We start from the raw sequence: 25,189 nt of genomic DNA, 5'->3' as shown, positions 1-25,189 counted from the left end.
TATTTTTTCAATCTTTTTAATATTAAAATTCTTTGTAGTATTGTATTCTTAAAAAAAGATATCTATTATTAAAATATCATTTATTAAATTTTTAGAAAAAAGTAATTATATACATAAATTTATTATAATTTTTAAAAAATTTAAAAAAAATTAAGATATTGTTTAAATTTTTTGAAAAACTTAAAAAAGGTAATGATTAAGAATTTTAATTTATTTTTTATTCTCTTTCTAATACTTAAATTAGTAAAAATTAAATATATATTATTTTTTAAAAATACTAAAAAATTAAAAAAAATTAATTAAAAAATTAGAAAAATAATTAAGAGGATGAGTTAAGATTCACTACAAAAAAAAAACGCTAAATATCGTCGAATTTCATAGATTTAGCGACAGTCATTACCGGCAGTTTTTGTGTCAGATACGAGCAAGATTTTGTTCCCATAATTGGTTACCGTCGGATTTTTTATTCCGTTACTAAATCTGACGGTAATTAGTGGCGTGAAATCTATTTCATTAGCGCTAACTTTATTTGCGGATTTTTTGTCGAAATTTTTTCACTGGTATATCAGTTTAGTGAAACGCGGCATTTAGGCAATTTACCGGCGAAATTTCGACGGTCAAATTGGGGTAAAATTCAAACGCGAAATTCCTCTCCTTTATTTTTGCGAACTCTCTCTCTCTTCTCGTTTTCTCTCTCTCATCTTCTCTCTTCGCCGTTGAAGCTGTCGTTGTCGTCTTCACTGCTACTGTAGTTGTCGCCGCCATCACCGCTGTTTGTGTTCGTCGCCGTCGGTGGTGGTTGCATTGTCACTGTCACTGCCGCCTCTTGTCACCACCACACTTCCACCATCCTACAGCCACCATTAGAGATAATTTTGCTATAATTTTATTTATTTTTTCAGATTTGTTTGTGAATTTAGAGTTTTGTTAGGTATTTTATTAAATTATTGATTAACTTAATGTAATGAAGTTCGTGATTATGATTTGTTATGTTAATTTAATGTAACTAAATATTAAATTAAGTTAGGATATGTTAAGTAGGGTGAGATTAAGAGTACTTGAGTTGTTAGAAGATTTTATTTTGTTTATTGAATTAATTTCACCTTTTAAATTTAATAAGTTGTCTTTTTCATTAGGGCGTACAATGTTATTTTCTGAGATCAATTAGAGTTCGCTTCTTCTATAGTTTGTAGTCTATACATCCGTGTTTCAAGCCTAAATGTAATCAATTATTTAAGTTTTATACCGGATTTACTTTTTCTAGAATGGCATTTTAGGATGGAAGTAAGAGAATGTTATATAGAGGCGCTTTCTCGAAACCCTTATTTGTTAAAAAAAAATGTGGAATTATGAGAGGTTGTGCACTAGAACAGTTAGAATTTGATATGTTATTGAATATGTGTTTGTCCTAATTTATGTCTGCAATTATTTTTCTGTAAAAACTGTTATATTTATTTGGTGGATGTCTCTGAATTAAAAAAAAAATTATGCTAAAATTTCGTTTAAATTATTTAAAATATATTTAGTTTGGGAGAAAACAATAATTGAATTTGGTGGAAGGTTTTAATTATAGGAGACACCTGTCAAATTTTCTAAAAATTTTAATAAATTGTGTTGTTGCACAATACAAGGTTTTTATTTATTTGTGTGAGTTTTTTTCTTATTTGTAGAGGTTTATAACCCCCACCAAATAGTTTAGGGAGTTTAAAAACCCCCAAAATTTGAGGTGCTACAAGGCCTTTTGTAAGAAGTTTTTAAAAACCTCCACAATCTATTCAGTGGGGGGTTTTGTATGTGCTTAGTGGGGAATTTTATATTGGACTTTTTAAACAATTTTAAATCACTTTTGTGACAGTTTAAAATCCCATAAATTAATTTTTTAATTTAACAAAAATCAACTATTGTGTGAGATTTTCAAACTTTCACAAATCCTGTAATTATTTATTTATTTTTAATTTCAAATAAATCATTAATCTCATTTCATTTACATACTCTTAAATTAAAAATTTATTTTTTAATATCAAAATTTAAAAACTAAATATTTTATAACACAATTCCTCAATATAAGACATAACTCTATATATAAAAAAAATTCTCAATGTCAATAATTTCAAACATAATTGCATATGGTATTGTTCTACATAACTATTACTGTTTTTCTTTAAAAAGTAAAATAAAATAACTTTAATATTTCAATATCATCTAATTACATAAAAATCTTAAATATTTATTCTCGGATATTCTTTGCTATCACCAGCTGATCTCTGAGCATCAAAGAGATTAGTAGGCTTAATTAGTAGGCTTAACCTCTATAGTAAAAGAATACACTTGCACTGGCACATCAATCAATAAACCTATATATGCAAAATACATACATTAATCAATAACATATAGTAAAACTCAATAAAATAGTTATAAGCATTTACAACAAAACTAAAATTATTTACAACAATAATGAAACCTTTTCAGTTAAGGGTCCCAGGCTTAAGTACGTTATTCAGTAAGATTCTTATTTTCCCTGTTCAAGGAAGATAAACATGACTTTTTACTCAAATATTGAAACCGAATATAAATCCCAGGTTGCTTAAGTTCCTGTTTTGGGTAACTGGGTTTGGATTCGCATAATGCACTCTTCTAGAAGAGTTAAGTGGAACTTGTGGAACTTGTAGAACCCAGTTTGATGGTATTAGATAAAATATTCTAATATTACCAAAACTTAAGTTTTAAACTTTTCACTTTCCACTAGAAAATGACATTAAAGCTGGCTAAAGAGATGCCAAAATAATGAACCTTAATACTACGAGCTTTGTTTTGCTCATGTTTTTACTTGATATGGTCATCATTAACACATGCCGTATACCTCGGTTTCCTAACCGTTAATCGGCAAATATCATAACTCGCCATCAGCCGTTATTATTCGGAATTGATGAGCTATAACTCGGTAACGTACGCATTTCCGTAACCGACGTTTCAAAATGGCACAACGAGAAACCAACAATTTATTGCCGAACAAGAAGGACCCTCCTTAAATAGGAGGGAAAAGGCATCTCAAGGAGGTAAGTGATTATTAAGCTTCGAATATTGATTTCTGCATACTGACTTAAGCATCGGAGTGCCTTTGCAGGTACACTCCCCCCTTTCTTCGTCGCCCATACTCTCGCACGGCTTTGACAGCAAGAAGCTAGGCGTTCGGTATTCCAATCCATAGATCGGTTGATCCCGAGGAGTAGAAGCCGACCCCTTTTTTCCCAGGCAAGATCAATTGGCGCCCACCGTGGGGCCGAAGATATTACATTTTTATTTTGGCCCTTTTGCTTCTACCTACACCTATGGCAGACGTACCGCCTCCTTCACTGTCCGAACTCATGCGGATGGTAGCCGAGCTGCAACAAGCCAATCAACGAATGGCTGACGAGAACCAGATAATGGCTGCACAGATTGCTGAACTGAATCATGTTCGGATTGAACATGGCAACACTCATCAAGAAGAGGACGGGGAGCATCAGTCCCAACCGTCCCATGTGTCGGAAACCGCTCGGAATGAAGAACGACAGCCACATGACGAGAAAGAAGAGTCTGAGGACGCTGTGGGCCCCTTTACAGAAGAAGTTATGAACTTCGAACTACCGAAGAGGTTCACTCTGCCGCTGACCCTCACGCCTTATGACGGACTCGGAGACCCAAAAAAGTTTATAAAGAAATTCCGATCAATAATGATCGTCAATGGTGCATCAGATACAGTTTTATGTCGATGTTTTCCGAATTATTTAGACGGCCCTGCACTTGATTGGTTGTGTGCTTTGCCTGCAGGTTCCATTTCGCGCTTTCATCAGTTGGCGAAGCTATTCGAAGAGCATTTTGCCGGATCTGCCATATACCTGCACGACTCCGACTACCTGAACACTATCAAGCAAGGACCAAACGAAAGCTTAAAAGACTATATGACTCGCTTCACCAAAGTCGCAATCAGTATCCCAGATCTCCATCCCGAGGTCCATCTGCATGCAATTAAAAGCGGCCTCCGACCCGGGAAGTTCCAGGAGACGATCGCAGTAGCAAAACCAAAGACTTTAGCAGAGTTTAGAGAAAAGGCCAAAGGACAAATTGACATTGAGGAGCTCAGACAAGCTCGGAAGTCTGACAAGCCACACTTCCGCGAAGAAGAAAAGAGCTCGTCCAGTAAGAAAAGTTTTAAGCTAACACCTCGATTTGATTCTTATACGCAGTTTAACACCAAGAGGGAAGACATAATCAAGGAAATCCTAAATTCCAAACTAATCATACCACCGAGAAAGGCAGGCACATACCAAGATACAAGGAATATCGACAAATCGAAGTACTGCACTTTCCACCAGAAGCATGGCCACAATACCGATGATTGCGTGGTCGCCAAGGACCTTTTGGAGAAATTAGGCCGACAGGGACACCTCGACAAATACATTGGTAGTCACATCCAGAAGCGCGGCTCGAGTTCAACAGCAAATGACGTCCCTGTACAACACCGCGGAAAAGAAAAAGCGCCTTCAGGCCAATACGAAAGACCGCGAGGTATAATCAATTGTATTTCAGGGGGATACGCAAGTGGAGGCTACTCCAATTTGGCAAGAAAAAGATCATACAGGGCAATATGCTCGGTAGACAGACCAGAACGAGACGTAACCATCACTAATGCACAACCGGAAGTCACTTTTACGCATGCCGACTTTAACTCCAATGTACAAAACTTGGACGACCCTGTAGTAATCACCCTGCAGTTAGGAGATCTCCTAGTAAAGAAAGTTCTCTTAGATCCGGGAAGCAGTGCCGATGTTTTATTTTACTCCACCTTCCAAAAGATGAAGCTCAGCGACAACATGCTGCAGTCAACAGGAGGAGATTTAGTCGAATTCTCAGGAGAACGAGTTCCGATACTCGGGTCAGTGTGGTTACAAACCACACTGGGTGAGCAACCTCTTTCCAAATCTAATGATATTCAATATTTAGTTGTTGATTGTTTCAGTCCATATAACATTATTCTCGGCCGTCCTTTTTTAAATAAGTTCGGCGCTATTGTATCCACTGTTCATCTCTGTGTGAAGTTCCCATTGCAGGATCACCAGATTGTCACAATCCACGGCGACCATAAAGAAGCACGACAATGCTACAACATCAGCATGAAATTGCAAAGTCGCCCAACCCAACAAGTCAACAACGTCGGCCTCAACTCAACAGAACACACACTAGCCGAACTGGATCCAAGAGCAGATTTCCTCGACCGCCCAAAACCCTCTGACGACTTACAAAAAGTGTACTTCAACAACGACCCTAATAAATTTACGTATGTTGGTAACTCACTAGATGCGTCTGAGTTGCAGGCCATACAACTTTCCTACAAGAACACGCCGACCTTTTTGCATGGACACCATCAGACATGCCCGGCATAGATCCATACATCATCAGTCACAGGTTGGCGACGAATTCGTCCATCCGACCAGTGCAACAGAAGAAACGTCAACTCGGCGAGGAAAAAAAGAAAGCATCATTAGAAGAGACACAAAAGCTCATTAACGCCGAATTTATCAAAGAGATCCGATTCACCACTTGGTTAGCAAATGTGGTAATGGTAAGAAAACAAAACGGTAAGTGGCGCATGTGCGTCGACTTTACTGATCTAAACAAAGCATGCCCAAAGGATTCTTATCCTTTGCCATCCATAGACTCTTTAGTGGACAATGCATCAGGCTACGCCACTTTAAGTTTTATGGATGCTTATTCCGGATATAATCAGATAATGATGCACTCTTCTGATCAAAATAAAACAGCTTTTATCACTGATTTGGGTAACTATTGTTATAAAGTTATGCCATTTGGATTAAAGAACGCAGGTGCAACTTATCAACGCCTCATGGATAGGATGTTTGCTAAACAAATCGGCAGAAACATCGAAGTATATGTCGATGATATGGTAGCCAAAACAAAGGTCGGAGACAACCACATCAATGACCTAACAGAAATTTTCGGCCAGATCCGCAAATACAACATGCGGCTCAACCCCGAGAAATGTGCATTCGCCGTCCAAGGGGGTAAGTTCTGGGTTTTTTATTAACCCGCAGAGGAATAGAGGCGAATCCAGACAAATGCCGAGCAGTGCTGGAAATGGCCAGCCCCAAAACGGTAAAAGAAGTTCAGCGCCTAACAGGACGACTCGCAGCACTTTCCAGATTTGTTCCTTGCCTTGCCTCAATTTCCATTCCTTTTTTCCAAACAATTAAAAAGAAAAACAAATTTGAGTGGAACGACGATTGTGAGAGAGCATTTTCAAAATTAAAAACAACACTCTCACAACCGCCAGTTTTACAAAAACCCCTACAAGGGGAAGATTTATTTTTATATCTATCAGTTACTGATTGGGCGGTAAGCTCAGCCCTTGTGACAGAAAGAAACAATGTTCAGCACCCGGTGTACCTCGTCAGTAAGACACTACAACATGCCGAGCTCAACTATCCAAGGATTGAGAAGCTCGCCCTAGCACTAGTATTCTCGGCACGGCGCCTCCGACCTTATTTCTAAAGTCACGTTGTCCACGTCAGAACCAATCACCCATTAAGACAGGTGTTACACAAGCCAGAACTTGCAGGCAGACTAATAAAATGGGCAGTCGAACTATCCGAATTTGACATCAGATATCAATCCCGAGGACCGATCAAGTCACAATTCCTGGCGGATTTTATCGCCGAGCTTACAATCCCGTCCGAAGACGACCATGCGAAACACTGGATCTTATATGTCGACGGTTCTTCAAACAACGGTGGATGCGGTGCAGGAATTCGCCTGGAGGCCGACGATGGGCTTATATTAGAACACTCAATACACTTTGGTTTCAAAGCAAGCAACAACCAATCAGAGTATGAGGCATTGCTCGCCGGAATCCAACTCTGTTTAGATCTACAAATCTCAGCAATAAAGGTATACTGTGATTCAATGCTAGTCGTCCAGCAGGTAAACGACCTTTTTCAAGTTAAAGACCCTCTACTCTCTAAATACTTGTCGTTAGTAAAAAAGTTAACAAAAAAATTTTCTAAGTTTGAATTAGAACACATACCACGTGAACAAAACCAAAGAGCAGATATCTTATCTAAACTTGGAAGCACACAGTCCGAGCTATCAACACTGCAACAATTCACAATAACATCACCCACTGTGACTCTGACAAATGTGTTGAGTGTATCACAGATAGCAGATTGGAGGAACAACTTCATACAATATTTACAAACAGGTACAATACCAGAGGGGATTGAGAGCAATAAAAGATTCCGACGACAAGCATCTTTCTTCACACTACTCAACGGGACATTGTACCGACGAGGTTACACTTGGCCTCTGCTCAAATGTCTCAACAACACAGAAGCCGACATAGCTTTAGCAGAAGCACACGAAGGAATCTGCGGCACCCATACGGGAGCTCGGAGTCTAACATCCAAGATCCTGAGAGCCGGATTCTTCTGGCCAACTTTGAAACAGGATAGCCAAGAAAAGATCAGGTCATGTAACAATTGCCAACGGCATGCACCCTTAATACACATACCAGCTGAAGAATTACATCAATCCGACATCAGCTGGCCATTCAATCAATGGGGTTTAGATATACTCGGGCCATTCCCAACGGCGCCGGGCCAGGTAAGATTTCTAATTGTAGGAATTGATTATTTCTCCAAATGGGTGGAAGCCCAACCTTTAGCAAAAATAACATCAAAACAAATGATTTCATTCGTCTGGAAAAATATTATTTGTCGTTTCGGCATACCTCAACACATCACAACTGACAACGGTCGCCAGTTTTCCGATCAGAAATTTCAAGCTTTTTTGCAGGACCTCAAAATAAAGCAACATTTCGCATCCGTTGAACATCCTCAAACAAATGGCTTAGCCGAGGCTGCAAACAAAGTCATCCTTCATGCCCTAAAGAAAAAGCTTGATGACACAAAGGGACTTTGGGCCGAGCTAATACCTGAAGTCCTCTGGGGATACAACACCACTCCTCAAACATCTACAAAAGAAACCCCTTTCAGACTGGTATACGGATCAGAAGCAATGATTCCTCTAGAGATCTCCCAAGAATCCATTAGAACTCACACAAGCAACCACGACGAAGCTCGGAGAGCCGAACTTGACATCATCGAAGAAATCAGAGAAATCACCGCCTTAAGACAACGAGCAACACAGCAAGCAATCGCGCGACACTACAACAAGTCGGTCAAAAAAAGAGCATTCGTCAAAGGGGACCTAGTCCTCCGCAAAACCGAAACTGCTCGGAAACCACCTTCACACGGGAAGCTCGCCGCCAACTGGGACGGCCCATACCGAATATCAGAAGTACTCGGCAACGGAGCATACATACTCGAATTAATTGATGGACATGTATTACCGAATAGTTGGAATGCTTCATCCCTAAAGAAATTTTACAGTTAAATCAGGGACAGGTTGGTACTCTTTTTCCTACTACCAAGTTTTTTCCCAAAGGGTTTTGCTTGGAGAGGTTTTAACGAGGCCAGCCTACCTGAGAGTTTGTATTCAAACAATTACAATTTTACTATCCGCATCACCCATAAAAGTATGCGATTTCTATCTCAAATCATTGTCAATTCAATAACAATGCTCAACTATATATGTGCAACCTGCCACTACTCGGCAGTACATTCAAACGAGAATAACAATCTCAACCGGGTCATACAAATGCTTTCCAACAAGAGAAAAAGCATCAATTCACAATAACGCTTCAGAAAATCCCAAAAGCTAAATTACAATACTCTTTCAAATAGTTAGACAAAAGGTTCAAAATATCAAACAACATACCAAAACCGAAAAAACAAGCTAAACATTTTCTGCTTGATCTTCGCCATCGCCATCATCTTCAACCATTTTGCCATCAAGAACAACCTTCCCCGGATCCATGCCGGACAAGTCCACCTCCGGTGCCAAGAATTTGGCTTGTAACACCGCCCGCTCAAATCCCTCAACAAAGGAATCCAAAATTTCGTCAGATTTTTTCTTCTGCAAATCTTTCAACTCAGCAGTTACCTCAATAACACGAGTCTGCGCGCTCACCAACTCAATCTCCTTCTTCTTCAAATCCTCCACGTCCCGAGCATAGTTATCTTTTGTTTCTTTCAATAACTTTTCCGCCTCAGTAAGGCGTACCTGAAGCTCAGCAGCAACACCTTTACTCTTCACCAACTCCTCATTCAGGACAGAAACCTCGGCCTTATCAGAGGATACCTTCTTACATTTCAGCTCCTGGCTACGACCAAGACTAGCAAGACGAAGACCAACAACCTACAGAAACAAATACAAAACTTGTAAAAGTTTCAAAAAAAATCAACAAAGTCAGAAAAGTTAAAGCTCCTACCTGCATATACTGACCAATCGCCATGTCTCCAACCTCCTTTGCTAGAGAAACATCGGCTGAAGACTGACAATACTCGTCGACCACCGCCATATAGGGATATTCGCTGCCCCAAACAGAAAAACCCTCACTTTGCTCAGAAATCTCGTGAAGCCTCTTCTGATTACCCATGAAAGCTTGTATCTCCTCCACAGGGACCCCAAACGACTTTCCCTCAGAATCATCAGACAAATCCACAACATCAGATTTCCTCTTCCGTTTAGCAATAACCTTCCTCCGACCTTGCCGAGGCTGGGTTACCTCACCAGCCCCGGCAACCTTCTCAACATTCCCGACAACTTTCTCAACATTCGAAGATGAAACTTCCTTCTCCAAATTCTTATTCTTAAAGCGCATCCTCAGAGACGCAGCTGAAACCCCAGGATATTTACCACCTGCAAAAACAAAACATCATCAGAAAACCGAAATCTGATAACAATCACATTACGCACAGCCCTATAACTCACCCAAGTAATTTAAAACAGCATCCTTATCTTCTTCCCACTTCAGAAGCTCATACATTGAAATTAGATCCCCCCGACCAATATTCTCGACAAGATACTCAATCAAACAAGCATTTCTGGGAGATATAACCTCGGGTCCGAGTATATTCTGAGGTTCCGAACACCAATACAAAGGAAACTTCTCGGCCAAATTTTCATCTATGAAAAATGGGAAATCCCTCTCTAAACCCCTAACCTTAAAGTACATCTCTTTGAAATCTTTGAACGAAGACTTGTACAACTTGAAAATGCCAAACCCAGGGGTGCTGTTGAAATTTATCCAACCCCCCTTCCACACCCCTTTTGCTTGAAATAGTGAGAAGAAAAGATGAACAGAAGGAACCTGCTCTAGAAACTCCATTAGAATTTCAAACGAACGCAGAAACGCCCACCCGTTCGGATGAAGCTGTGACGGAGCGCAGTTCAGCTGTTTAAGAATTTGGCACTCAAAATCCGTGAAGGGCAACTTCACCCTCAGTTCCTCCAGAACACAGCTATACATGTAGAAAAATTCAAACCCACTACCACGATGATAAACCCTATCATCCGCACTACATGGCAGCAACTCAATCCCAACTCCAGAACCAGGCCTCACCAACCTAGTCACATCAACCTCCCTCACCGCGACTTCATCACAAAATAACGATACCCGAGACCTAACATCATCCCCAACCCAATCGTAAGACCAATCCACCTTATCTCTCTTCTCCTTCACAAACCCCATCAACGAAAGCAAATCCAAACAAACATGCAACAGCAAACAGAAAGAAGAAGAAGGAAGAAAATAATAAAAAACACAGAGTTAGCCGTACCTCTCTTGCTCATTCTTCACAGAGAAGGAGAGAGTCAAAATCCCAAATTCCAATCAGTAAAACGTCATTAATCAAAAGGCGTTTCACATTATCACCACTACATCAATCAAACGAAAAGGCAAATGAAGCATTGGAAACTACCACACTATTAATGAAGCACCCACTCAATCTCTCTCCTCAACAAAAAACAAACACGTTGTCCCACGTGGCAGAAGCAAACTACTTTTAATGAAGTACGTTGAACTGGGGGCCCACCCAGGAAACCACTCAACCGAGTTATAACTCCTCACAAAAGCTCAACCTGCTTCATTAAAAAACTTTCCTCAGCTTAAGCTTGGGGGCTGTGATATGGTCATCATTAACACATGCCGTATACCTCGGTTTCCTAACCGTTAATCGGCAAATATCATAACTCGCCATCAGCCGTTATTATTCGGAATTGATGAGCTATAACTCGGTAACGTACGCATTTCCGTAACCGACGTTTCAAAATGGCACAACGAGAAACCAACAATTTATTGCCGAACAAGAAGGACCCTCCTTAAATAGGAGGGAAAAGGCATCTCAAGGAGGTAAGTGATTATTAAGCTTCGAATATTGATTTCTGCATACTGACTTAAGCATCGGAGTGCCTTTGCAGGTACACTCCCCCCTTTCTTCGTCGCCCATACTCTCGCACGGCTTTGACAGCAAGAAGCTCGGCGTTCGGTATTCCAATCCATAGATCGGTTGATCCCGAGGAGTAGAAGCCGACCCCTTTTTTCCCAGGCAAGATCATTACTTAAATAATGAACCTTAATATCTTGAAATAATGAGGATACTAACCTGTATGGTATGTGTCTACGAGTTTAAAGATCCCTATACTTTTTCGCAAGGCCATAATCATTAATGTATACCTGAAATGAGATACCAGAAATTATAATATATAGTTGGAAGAACTCAAATTTGCATGCCCAGTAAAACGGAGTTATACTTCATGCATCCAAAAATAAAATTTATACAAGATATTAAAGGAACAAAGCTACCAGAACCACACTAGTATACCAAAACTAATATCACTAATATCAATGGAAATACTAATATCACTAGGCAGTTCACCATTGCAAAACCTACCAAAACCACATTAGTACAAAGCTCTGCCTGTGAACTAATAAACTAGGAAATGAAAAGAGTAAATAATGCTATTGATACCTCATAGAGTGATTTAGGCTGCCAAAGATGAGTGTTCCTGTGTTGTCTAAGAGAGTGTCCTGTATTCCTTTGATCTTAACTTTATAGAACACTTACTATTTACCCTCAGTGCCACTGCTTGCATTCCATTTCCACCTGGCATTGCGACCACTGAATTCTGAAACCAATCAAATTAAAGTTTTATTACATATTCTGATATTATTCCATAAAAATAAAAAGAAAAATGTGGCCTGAATTTACCTATAAAAAGAAAAGTTTTGATGATTTGGATGACTCCCTCTCTCTATAATTTTCTGATGATTGAAGGCATGAGAAATCATGTTTAAGAAATAATTTTATAGCACATTATTTTTTATTAGGATGGAATTTACTATATTTTTAAGGATGTGATTTTTCTTCCAAATTACTGGATAACATAATCTTTCTCATTCTTGGCCTTATTCGGTTTTATAGCACATTTCAACCAATGCATACATAAGCATTCTAAAAGAATTTATAACCACGTTTTCTCTTGTAGATTCGGAAGAGCAAGAGCAACCCAATTATCAAGATGACTAAGAAGCCAATACCCAAACCTACTGAACAAAGCCAAAACAAAATATCAGTGGAAGGTGATTACATAACTGTGAAAGTGAAACATACTAAGTAACGTGAAAGCTACATTACCTAGACCCAATTTAGCCTTTTTACTCAGCACTTTTTTCCCTATAAAAGCAATTAGAAGAAAAAATAGATTTAGTACAAACAATAGAGATTGGGAGTATGATCATTATGTATTGTTGTGCTAACAATTTCAGAAAGCCATTGAATAGAACAAGGTCTTGCCATCCAAGAGTAAGTAACAACAAATTAAATCATCTAGCGTACTACAAAATTCCGGGTATCAAACAGAACAAGAGAAAGCTTAAGTGTCTGATACTGGTTGAGCAAACTGAGCTGACAAAAACGTTAAATAAGAACCTCTCAAGCAAGTTGTCTCACTTGTATTTTCTGGCGGCCTAACATTGGATCATTGCCATCAGGAACATCTTTGATTGGAAGCAAGACCTTTGTGCATGAGGCCAACGAACTCTGAATTTGTGGTGTTTGCATGTAAAGGCCAATGAGTTTAATGGACTCCTTTTGAATTTTCCATTCCAGCTTTTGATAAAACATCCTTAATATATTTGGATTGATACAAATGGTTAGAGCTTGATGGTTGTTTATGAGTCTCAATGCCTAAAAAGAATGTAATCTCTCTTAAATAAATCTGTTAAAGAAAATATCAATGCATGGTAGATTGAATTGCAAGAAGTACAGATCCAAAAATAATCATGATACGAAACCTGATACGAAACTTCAAGCTTTCTACTGGGTAGAAGCACAGATCCAAGAAGGAACCTTGATACGAAACCTCCAATGCTTGCAAAGTTGTCGACATAAGGCAGAAAGCCAAAGATGAAATTGCAAACAAATACAAAGACAAAAGAGACTATTGCTGAAACCTGCATTCAAACAAAGAAAATTAATCAATATGCTGGCACCAAGAAACAAGAAAAAAGGTATGATTAGAAGAAAAAAGAATGATTTCCAATGTAAGTAATCAACGTTTCCTACTTTGAACTCAGGACCTAACAGAAGACCCAGAAAAATCATCACGGTATGAAGCTCATCCTTGAACAAGCATTTATCCCTTAAGGTCTTCCAAATGTAGACTTGCCTCAAGTCCCATGTTCTGTTGACTAACCATGGCAAGGATATCGGATTTTAAAGACGATGCTAGTGTCTGCGAGTAGATCAGATAAAAAAAGAGAGAATATGGCACATTAGTCTTAGAGGGCAAAAACTCAGAAATATGAAAAGCAAATTTCTTAGCACTGAGATGGTTTACCTTTTGATCCTCTCCTTTCCTGTACTTAATAAATTTCTTGGGCCACTCGGAGATAAGCTTCTGAAGTTCATCCTTAATGCCTTTCTTTTTTGCATCAGCCAAATTCAAGCAACACAGGTGTCAAAAAAAAGGAGGAGTATATAAGACTATCCAAGGCAAATACGGCTTTCACTCAGTTTGGTAACGGCTGTTATAACAAATTTAACATTACCAAAGCAGACACAACATATAAGCAAGAATATCATTTAAAAAATTTTGTAGGCACCTTTCTATCAAATTCTGCATCTGTAAACAAATTTTGTTTTAAGATTTTATTTTATTTCTTTAAATTAGCTTTCCAAGAAGCTAGTAGGATTTGTTTACAAATTCAATGTCTTGGCATGAAACTTTCTTGCTATCATTGATTGTAGCAGATGCTGATTCTGAATCCGCAATGAGAGCATCAGTTGTGTGATTGTTTGGTTATCGTTCACTTTAGAAATCGTAAGAAGCTTGAGTTGAGGCTTGAAATTCTTGCATTCTCTGCAATTCAGTTCACAAAATCCACAGAAGAGGTGCAGAAATAGTGTTGAGTCTGCAGCGAAATTTTGACTTCTAATAGATAGAAAGTGTTCCTACCCTGACCCAACGGTATGGCCCAGGTCCAAATACACCAAAAGGCCCAATCCAAAGATTGGCCTTCGTTATTCACCGACCTCTTTAGAAGAGGTCGGACTCAACACAGACTTCTTTCCAAAGAAGTCGGGTTCAAGAGATAGCTGGCAGATAACACTTATTCAAATAAGTAACTGCCCCTAAAATCTCTCTAACCACTTCTAGAAGCCATATCCCAACAATCCCTAGATAAAAGGGACGGTTATCCACCTAAAAAGGTGGCACTACTCCAACGGTGGTTATTGGATCACCACTATAAATACCCTGACACTCCTCAGGTATCTCTAAGTTCCAATACATTCTAAACCTGCTTAACCCCATGCTGACTTAGGCATCGGAGTGTCTTTGCAGGTACCACCCCCATCTCTTGGAACACACAACTCGGAGGCGGCTCCCAGACGTAAACCAAGTCGGAGACCACACTCCTCCAGCGCTTGGGCTTCAAACAAGTCCAACCACCGTCCGGTTCTAGGTAAGCCCCGGAACATTGGCGCCGTTGCCGGGGACCTGGAGCTCAATCCTTGATAATGGCGGATGATCAACAAGATGGTCAGACAACCTCTCGACATGAATAAGATGAAAGCATGTTAAAAAGAAGCTGGAGTACAGTTTCTATGGATACCAGAAATCCCGTAAAAACTTCTCCCAATGGGCAGAGGATATCAAATAGGGATGATGATTCTACTTCTACAGTTAAATTGGATTAAAAGAGAAGAAAGCACCGTCCCAAGGCCATTGTAGAAGGCAAACCAAAGACGAACTCGAAAGCCAATTGAATAAAAGAATTTTCAATTCAGAAAATTCAATTGGCAAAAAGAAGTTACGTGAAAAAAAAAGACGAACTTGAAAGCCAATTAAATAAAAGAATTTTCAATTCAAAAAATTCAATTGGCAAAAGAAGTTACTTGAAAAAAAAAAATGAACTCGAAAGCCAATTGAATAAAAGAATTTTCAATTCAGAAAATTCAACTGGCAAAAGAAGTTACGTGAAAAAAAAAAAAAGAGGAAAAGGGAACGTGACTAATCCCAACCTCTTCGTGAAATAGGATGGACAATGACATCTGTGCCGACTTACAATCTCGGAAAAGTCCATGATACCCACTCATGGAATGGAGCAGTTGCATGTTCCAAATTCACAGGTTTTATAAATAAATAAAATATCCCATATTAGTCAGTAATTGAAGAAAGAAGGGAAAATGTTGTTGATAAAAACAATGAAACCTTTCTTTTCAACTTATGCCAAAAAGTGCAGCATCAATCCATTTGAATGCAACCCAATCCGACAATGAAGTGATGAATCCAGTTTTTTCTTCATTGGATTCACATATCAATTACAACAGAGCAGTGAATAATACGAAAAATTCACATGGTACATCTTTCGTTGGTTGCTCACAAATTACATCACTGCCAATGAATATGGAAAGAAATATTCCTGCGGTAGAATTTGATGTTGTTTGCACACCAATAAAGATGGACGTCTTCCAGGAAGAAAAAAGAAAAAAGAAAGTCGGAGCGACAAAGGCCCAGTCTTCATTGGAGGGAATGATGGTCAGACTTTTCTTCAAAGGTCGGATGAGTTGGGAGCTCACCAAAAAAATCCGACCTCTTTTAGAGAGCTCACGAATAAAAGTCCGACCTCTTTTAAAGGTCAGACTTTACAACAAAGTCGGATGAGTTGGGAGCTCACCAAAGAAAGTCCGACCTCTTTCTGAGAGCTCACGAATAAAAGTCCGACCTCTTTTAAAGGTCAGACTTTACAACAAAGTCGGATGAGTTGGGAGCTCACCAAAGAAAATCCGACCTCTTTCTGAGAGCTCACGAATAAAAGTCCGACCTCTTTTAAAGGTCAGACTTTACAACAAAGTCGGATGAGTTGGGAGCTCACCAAAGAAAATCCGACCTCTTTCTGAGAGCTCACGAATAAAAGTCCGACCTCTTTTAAAGGTCAGACTTTACAACAAGGTCAGATGAGTTGGGAGATCACAAAGAAAATCCGACCTCTTTTAGATCCCACGAAGAAAGTCCGACCTCTTTTAAAGGTTAGACTCTACAATGAGGTCTAAAACCTCATTGCTCAGAAGAATCCGACCTCTTTAGATCCGACAAGAAAAAAATCCGACCTCGTTTTAGAGTCTGTAAAAAATCCGACCTCTTTCACGATCAACTCTACAATGAGGTCAAAAACCTCGAAGAATATCAGAAAGAGATTCCGACTTCTTTTAAAGATCAGAGTCTACAATGAGGTTGAAAACCTCCAAGCTTAGAAAGAAAGTCCGACCTCTTTCCAAGCTTAGAAAGAAAAATCCGACCTCTTCTAAAGATCCAAGCTTATGAAGATAATTTGACCTCCTCTGAGGATTCAAGTCCACAAATAAAAATCCGACTTCCTTTAAGAGCTTACAAAGAAAAGTCCGACTTCTTTCTTAAAACCAAAATCGGACGAAGAAAGGCCAACACCAAAAAAAGATCCCAACAAAGTCACTTAAGACTTGAAAAAGAACTACTACAACATACTCAACTTACTCAGATTGTGCCATGTTTACAACAAAAGGGATACTACAGCTAGAAAGTGCACCTTACTCCTTAATACACACTTTTTCTGACTTGAAGTGATGAGATCCAAAGTGGCGTAAGAAGTTATAAATGCAAATCGTGGTCCGACCTCATTAAGCCACTTGTACTAAATCAAACTGGCAAGGGGCAAAGCCTAAAATGAATTGCACAAATAACTTAAGGACAACATGATCATAATCAAACATCAACACGAAGAGGATGTAAACCCGACGTCACAACAATTTGTATAAAACAAATTGAGAAAGGATGGCGATTTATAAGAATGCCTCCTCAAGCCAAGAGATAAGTATCCAACCTTACTAAGTTGACACAACAAGTATAAAACAAGTTATCCGACCTCCCAAAAAGAGAGTCCAAAATAACTTGTAAAAGTCACATAGCAACAAATAGTAAGATTCAAGAATGGCATGACTGAATACTCGAGTCCGACTTTATGAAGCTCGACCTTGAGTAGGGGCACTGGCTTATCATGAAAGCTAAGTCCAAAATTATTAAAAACTAAAGACAACATTCTACAATGATGCTAGAGCACGAAAGAAGAACGTGACCCCCTTCCGAAACCTGAGAGCAAACTCAGATAAGGAAAGAGCTCTTGAGACAAAGGATGGCTACGAGATTCGCCGCAAAAGACCTCATCTTGATAAGAAAAAATATCAGGCTACTGAGTTCGGGCAAATGAAAGCTGACAACAAAAAGGATAGGACCCTACAAGATTACTGAGATCTTAGGAAAAGGTTATTACAAGGTGACTGACTTAAACAGCACCGAGCTACCAAGGTCGTGGCATGCTTGTAACATGAAAAGGTACTAAAAACGAACTCTACTCCCTGATGTACTCTTTTTCCAACTTCATGATTTTTTCCCAAAAATTAAAGGATTTTTTCTGAAGAAGGGTTTTTAACGAGGCATCGTAGTAGAGACTAAGGGATCATAGATAGTAAAAAAACCCTTAGTAGCAATAAAAGTACCTTCGCAAATAAATAAAGATCTTTTATCTCTTATAAATTCCTTCTCGTTTTTCTTTCTTTCTACGAAACGCGCCGACTTAAGCTCGACAAAGCATGAAAATCCCATGAACCGACCTAGATGGTCGTCAGGATAAAACGACGAGGTACAAGTCGGTGTAAAGAGGTTATAAAAGTCGATCGTAATAAACTCGGAAATTATCTGACTTACAAGTTGGAAAAACCGAGAAAAAAGGAAACGCATCGCAAAAATAACCTAAATCATAAGAGCTCAATAAATCAAAAATTGAGTATAAGGAATACCAAAAAGAGATCAGGAAACCTATTGAAAGCACTAAGGCAAAAGGCTGTCCCGAGTTGTTAAGGAAAACTTAACTTAAAGAAAGGGACAGTCAGCCAAGAAAAAGGTTTTTCAAAACAAAGATCAAAAAGGTTTTTTCTAAGATTACTGAAATCTTAGAAAAGGGCTACTACAAAGTGTCTAACTTCGAGGGTGAAAAACTACCCAAGTCGCAACACACCTCCAACATAAGGAGATACAACAATTCCTTATGAAAATTGATTTTCTACAATTAACACACACCAATTAAAGCTCGATAAACTGCAAAAATCACGGGCCGATTATATAGAAATCGCCTGGATGAAGTGACGAGGAACCAATTGGTGGAAAGAAGTTACATATGCGAATTGGAAAGAAAACACCTTGAAACGGCTCAGGCCAAACGGGTTGAAAAAGTTGTGTTTAGAACAAGTCGCAAAAGTAACTTAACTAAATATGTCCCTTGAGGCATAAATACGATCTAACAACTCGATCCACACGGATAACAAATGGATCGTACAAAATCTCAAGCCCACAATCTCATCTCTACAAGTTCTAAAAATAAACGACCTAGTCGTATAAAATGGAACACTTTCACAAAAACAAGTTGTTCCAAGAAAACTCGTTCTAGCATTCACAACAACATAAGGATAACTTGGATTAAACGAGTTATGCCAGTCAACCATATTTTCAACGAAATTGTGTTAAGCACAAGTCGTGTCTATCTAAAAGCAAAGCTTTAAAAGTGATTTGTATCAAAATGAATCACTTCAACCAAACGACTTGTATAGAAACGAGTTAAAAAGGAAGGATTGTAAACGTTTCTAAACAAAATCGAAACGTAAAAACTATCCTCCAAAACAACTTGGATAAAACAAGTTGTATCATACACAAGGACAACAACCTTGTAAAAACTAGAAAGGGGAGGGAATAAGCATATAATCCTTTCACCTAAGGCGCCAATTTATGCTCGACAAAGCGCAAAAATCACGAGCTGGCCTTTTCAATGGTCGCTCGGATAAAGCGACGAGGTATAAATTGGTGTCCAATGGTTATAGTACGGCTTGATGATTTAAAACAACTCAAGCCCATGAGTTGAACAAAATCGAGTAAAAAATAACCATATGATCTAAGTAATTTAAATTGTGCAAAACAACTTGATATATAACAAGTTGTGCTTCAAAAAAGTGACTTGTATAAAAAACAAGTCATCTAGAAAACTCAGAATGAATGAGTTCAACAAAAAAAGGCTTCATTCGAAAATCCTTTCTGCTTGATTGCTCGAGTCCGACTTCATAAAGCTCGACCTCGAGCAGGGGCATAATGGATAAAGCAACGAAGTCCGATGGTTATAAAGATGATCTGATAGTTTAAAAGGACTCAAGATAAACAATTTGTACTTGAAACAAGTTGTGAAGTCCTAAAAAACAGCTCGAATTTAAATGAGTTGTATGAAATTAGATCAAGAAATAGCCACGTTTTAATTAAACGATTTGAAATGAAACAAATCGTAAGACCTTAAAACTACTCGCATTGAACGAGCTAGATGAGGTTATACTAAAAAATAATTACGAGTTTTGAAATAAACGATTTGTATCAAAACAAGTCGTAAGAAATCAGAATAAGTTTCAGAAAGGTGATTTGTATTAAAACAAGTCATGCATCCTCAAAACAGCTCGAACTGAACGAGTTGTACAAAATTAGGATAAGAAATGTTTTCTGGTTAAGCACGATGTGCTAAAACCAGTCATACAAAGCCTACAAGCCTTAAATAACTCAGAAAGAACGAGTTGTACCAATCAGTCTTAGAAAAAAGACTTGACCAAAAACAAGTCGTTTAAAGAGGGAAAAGTATTTATAGCACGCCAGGGGCATAAGGGTAAATTGACGCGATCATTAAAGAAACGCGCTGTTACCAATGTAACTGCTCCCACGTGTAAATGCGAAAACCCCAACAGACGTGATGTTTGATTAGACTTGGCGGTTAAGAAATTTAAAATCACGTCAGTTTTAAAAGTCACGTCAGCTACAGACCAAGTTCAATACTCGAATCCAACTCATAAGCAAAAGAGATTGGACTCGAGTAGGGGCACTGTTCCTACCCTGACCCAACGGTATGGCCCAGGTCCAAATACACCAAAAGGCCCAATCCAAAGATTGGCCTTCGTTATTCACCGACCTCTTTAGAAGAGGTCGGACTCAACACAGACTTCTTTCCAAAGAAGTCGGGTTCAAGAGATAGCTGGCAGATAACACTTATTCAAATAAGTAACTGCCCTTAAAATCTCTCTAACCACTTCTAGAAGCCATATCCCAACAATCCCTAGATAAAAGGGACGGTTATCCACCTAAAAAGGTGGCACTACTCCAACGGTGGTTATTGGATCACCACTATAAATACCCTGACACTCCTCAGGTATCTCTAAGTTCCAATACATTCTAAACCTGCTTAACCCCATGCTGACTTAGGCATCGGAGTGTCTTTGCAGGTACCACCCCCATCTCTTGGAACACACAACTCGGAGGCGGCTCCCAGACGTAAACCAAGTCGGAGACCACACTCCTCCAGCGCTTGGGCTTCAAACAAGTCCAACCACCGTCCGGTTCTAGATAAGCCCCGGAACAGAAAGTAATATGAAATTGAACACTACGCACAATAATGCACTAACTATAACAAAGCCAATATGAGAAAATAGGATATGAATTAACTTTCTTTCTTATTTTTGATGATGTTTCAACTATATTGTTACATAAATATATATAATATCATCTATACTATATTTTTAGTGAATGAGAATAAAATACTCCTATGAAAACTTCTTAGAAGTTCTTTTCTATTAAAACTCCTTGCAAACCTTATTTTACTCCCTAAGTTTGCTCTTAGCCTTTCTTTTATTCTCACAATTCTCTACCTCGTTCACAATTTGAAATCAACTCAAATTTTGGACGATCAAAGTGTGGTATTCATATCTGGTTGCATCATTTTTACAATGACTGCCTACGTACCCTTGTTCAAGATCAAACCAATCGTAGTTCCTCTATTTCTCCATGTAATGCCTAACACGAAGCAATATTGAGCAATTCCAAACAGTGTTGGAACTTGTTTCCTGACACTACTTTAGTCAACATATCAGCAGGGTTTTCATCTGTGTGTACTTTTATAAGAGAAATGTTACCTTTCTCTATAACATCGCGTACGAAGTGATATCTTACATCAATATGCTTGGTACGAGCATGATGAACCTGATTTTTAGACAAATAAATTGCACTTTGACTATCACAACTCAAATTCACGCAATCTTGCTTCAACCCCAAATCATCTAGAAGACCCTTTAGCCACAATGCTTCTTTCACCCTTTCTGCTACTGCCATGTACTCAGCTTCTATAGTAGATAGTGCCACTGTAAATTGTAACATCGATCGCCAACTAACTGGAGCACCTTGTATTTTATATACATAACCAGTCGTAGAACGTCTTCTATCTAGATCACCAGCATAATCAGAATCAACAAAGCCCCTGATTTCACATGATTTTCCACTAAAGCATAAACCTGTGTCAATGGTACCCTTCAAGTATCTTAATATCCACTTGAGTGCTTCCTAGTGTGCCTTACCCGGGTTTGCCATGAATCTGCTAACAACACTGACTGTCTGTGAAATATCTGGTCGTGTACACACCATAGCATACATTAGGCTACCGACTGCACTAGCATAAGGTACATTTTTCATGTAAGCCTTATCCTTTGCTGTTGTGGGAGATTGTTTACCAGAGAGCCTAAAATGTGGAGCCAACGGCGTTACCACCGATTTAGCATTTTTCATTTCAAACCTTTCAATAATGCGCTCAATGTATCCTCTTTGGCTTAAGAACAATTTTTGGCTTGATCTCTCTCTCTTTCAATTTTCATGCCTAATATTTTTCGTGCAGCACCCAAGTCTTTTGTTTCAAATTCTTTACCAAGTTGAACCTTTAACATATCTATCTCTACCTTGCTCTTAGAGGCAATAAGCATGTCATCCACATATAATAGAAGATAGATATAATCACCTCCAGGAAGCTTACGAATGTATACACAACAATCATAATTACTTCTGAAAAAACCTTGTTTTAATATAAAGGAGTCAAATCGCTTATACCATTGCCGAGGAGATTGTTTCAATCCATATAGCGATTTTCTCAAGCGACATACCTGACTTTCTTTACCCTCAACCTTGAAACCCTCAGGTTGATACATGTAGATTTCTTCCTCTAAGTCACCGTGCAAGAATGTAGTCTTCACGTCTAGTTGTTCCAACTCAAGATCACCATAAGCGACAAGACTTAAAAGCATCCGTATGGAAGTGTGTTTCACCACAGGAGAAAATATCTCATTGTAATCAACACCTTCTTTCTGTGCAAATCCCTTTGCTACTAACCTAGCTTTGAATCTTGTACCATCTGACTTAGTAGGATATTCTTTTCTTTTATTCACCCACTTACAGCTAATTGCAGTCTTTCCTACGGGTAATGGGACCACATCCCATGTCTTGTTCTTATGAAGAGATTGCATCTCTTCCTCCATAGCGACAAACCAACTCTTTCTATCTTTGTCTTTGATAGCATGTTTGAAGGTGATCGGTTCATCATCCTCCACTAACAGTGCATAATCTACCAAGTTTACTTGTCCATAATGTCTCAAAGGCTTGTCTGACCCGAACTTCTGGACAAATTTATAATTCTTCTTTGGCCTAGTAGATGCCAAAGAATCCTGCTGCTGCTGTTGTAATGCATGTGCATTTTCTTGTTGAATTTTCTCATGATCAAATTCATCCTCTGCGTCATCTCGAGTAGCATTAGGATGCTCCACCTGAATATTACTAGAGTCTATTTGTTGGTATTTAGACTCTATCTCCACCACTTGAGTATTTGAAGTTTTTCCAACATCACCATCATTTGGCACCATATCTTTAGACAAAGCTACCATAGATAGTTCATCAAAGGTAACATCCCTGCTAATTACAAACTTAGAATCATTTACACTCCAAAGGCGATAGCCTTGAACCCCTCTTGGATACCCTAAAAAGATTGCCTTCTTAGCTCTATCATCAAGTTTATTATCTTTGACATGATAATAGGCTGTGCATCCAAAGACTATGAGTTTCTCGTAATCTGCATGTTCTCCTGACCACACCTTATAAAGTGTGTTTCTATTTAGAGAAGAATGTGGGGATCAATTCACTATGTAGCAAGCTGTAGCAACTGATTCTGCCCACTATTCTCTGCCTAATCCGGAATTAGAGCGCATACACATTGCCTTCTCAAGTAGCGTACGATTTAGTCGTTCGACGACTCCATTCTGTTGTGATGTTTCTCTAACTGTCCAGTATCTTGTAATGCTTTCCGGTCACAGAACTCCTTGAAAGCCCCATCCATGTACTCTGTGCCATTATCAGATCGTAGAGTTTTCAGCTTCCTAACTGTTCGGTTTTCAACCATTGCTCTCCACTGCTTAAAAGTATCGAACACCTCATTCTTATGTTTGAGGAAGTAAATCCAAACATACCTGGAATAATCATCAACAGAAGTAACAAAATACCTAGAACCACCCTTGGAAGTAACTTTAGCCGGGCCCCAAACATCAGTATGCACGTAGTCTAACAACCCTCTGCTTTTATGCTTGCTTGTAGAAAACTTCACCCTATGTGCCTTTCCATACACACAATGCTCACAAAATTCTATTTGTGGTTTCTTCATATTCTTCAGCAAACCTTGTCCACAAAGCAATGATAGACCTTTCTCTAACATATGTCCAAGCCGCATGTGCCATATCCTTGTGCAATTTGTTTGATCTCTACTTCCACCGATTCCAACTGCTAACTCACATGTGACTGTTGTCCCCAAAAGAGAATAAAGATTACCGTGACGAACTCCCTTCATCACTACCAAAGAACCATGAACAACTTTTAGTACCCCATTTTTCGCAACTATTTTACAACCATTTTTCTCCAACAAACCTATGGAGATAAGATTTTTCCGCAAGTCTGGAATATGTCTCACATCCTTTAAGATTCTTACTATTCCATCATGCATCTTAATTCTTATAGTACCCAACCCCACAGTTTTACAAGCATGATCATTGCCCATTAAAACTGTGCCACCATTTATGCTTTCATAGGTAGTAAACCACTTTCTATTTGGACACATATGGTGAGAGGCTCCTGAATCAAGAATTCACTTACCGGAGATTTCATAAGATTGTTCTGTTACAGAGTAACAATCCTCCTCATCCTCATCATTTGAGACGTAGCTTGCTTCTTGCTTTTCTTTTGGGTTGTCGTTGTTCTGTTTCTTGAAAGTTATCTTCTTATTTGGACAATTTGCTTTGAAATGTCAAGCCTCACCACATTTGAAGCATGTTCTCTCCGCGTGAGGTCTAGATTTTGGCCTAGACTTTCCATGCTTATTACCTTTTCCTCTTTCATTAGTCCTTCCTCTAGCCGCGAACAATCCTTGTGCTTGATCATTATACTCTCTTCCATTTGAAGATGACCTTACACTTGTAGCAACCTTACGTAGATCATCTGCTAAGAGTGATGCCCTCGTCTCATCCATGGTCAGAGTGTCACCCACCAGCATCAATGTCTGCACCAGATTTTCATAGAACTTTGGTAATGAAAGTAACAATATGAGTGCCTGGTCTTCATCATCAACCTTCACATCTATATCCTTTAAGTTTGATATGATCCTATCAAACTTATTGATATATTCTCGGATTGAGGTGCCTTCCTCCATCTTGCATGTATACAATTTGGATTTTAAGTAGATCCTGTTAGTTAGAGTCTTTGTCATGAAGTTACTCTCTAACTTTGACCAGACGCTTGCTGCAGTTGCTTCTTTGTT

General features: G+C 38.8%; 1 protein-coding gene across 8 annotated transcripts; it reads right to left on the bottom strand.

The window, feature by feature from the left end:
• Positions 1–2,118: 2,118 nt before the first annotated feature.
• Positions 2,119–13,822, bottom strand: LOC130979832 (uncharacterized). 8 transcript variants are annotated; one of them, XR_009086749.1, is made up of 9 exons: positions 13,798–13,822; positions 13,524–13,692; positions 13,253–13,411; positions 12,888–13,145; positions 12,594–12,632; positions 12,168–12,505; positions 11,928–12,084; positions 11,562–11,632; positions 2,119–2,354 (listed from the first exon to the last, which is right to left on the bottom strand). XR_009086749.1 is itself a non-coding variant. In XM_057903378.1 (4 exons), exons 2-4 carry the CDS (start codon positions 13,560–13,562, stop codon positions 12,891–12,893), a joined length of 453 nt encoding a protein of 150 aa, XP_057759361.1. In that variant the 5' UTR covers positions 13,563–13,692; positions 13,798–13,818; the 3' UTR covers positions 12,887–12,890. The 8 variants fall into 8 exon arrangements, 1 of the variants encoding a protein (XP_057759361.1); XR_009086748.1 differs by having other exon boundaries at positions 12,909–13,145; XR_009086750.1 differs by having other exon boundaries at positions 12,168–12,502; positions 12,909–13,145.
• Between the last annotated feature and the right edge of the window lie 11,367 nt (positions 13,823–25,189).

Source organism: Arachis stenosperma, chromosome 5, assembly GCF_014773155.1.
Source record: "Arachis stenosperma cultivar V10309 chromosome 5, arast.V10309.gnm1.PFL2, whole genome shotgun sequence".
Lineage (NCBI taxonomy): Eukaryota > Viridiplantae > Streptophyta > Magnoliopsida > Fabales > Fabaceae > Arachis > Arachis stenosperma.
Note: the sequence above shows the minus strand (reverse complement) of the source record. Positions and strands in the feature narration are given on the sequence as shown.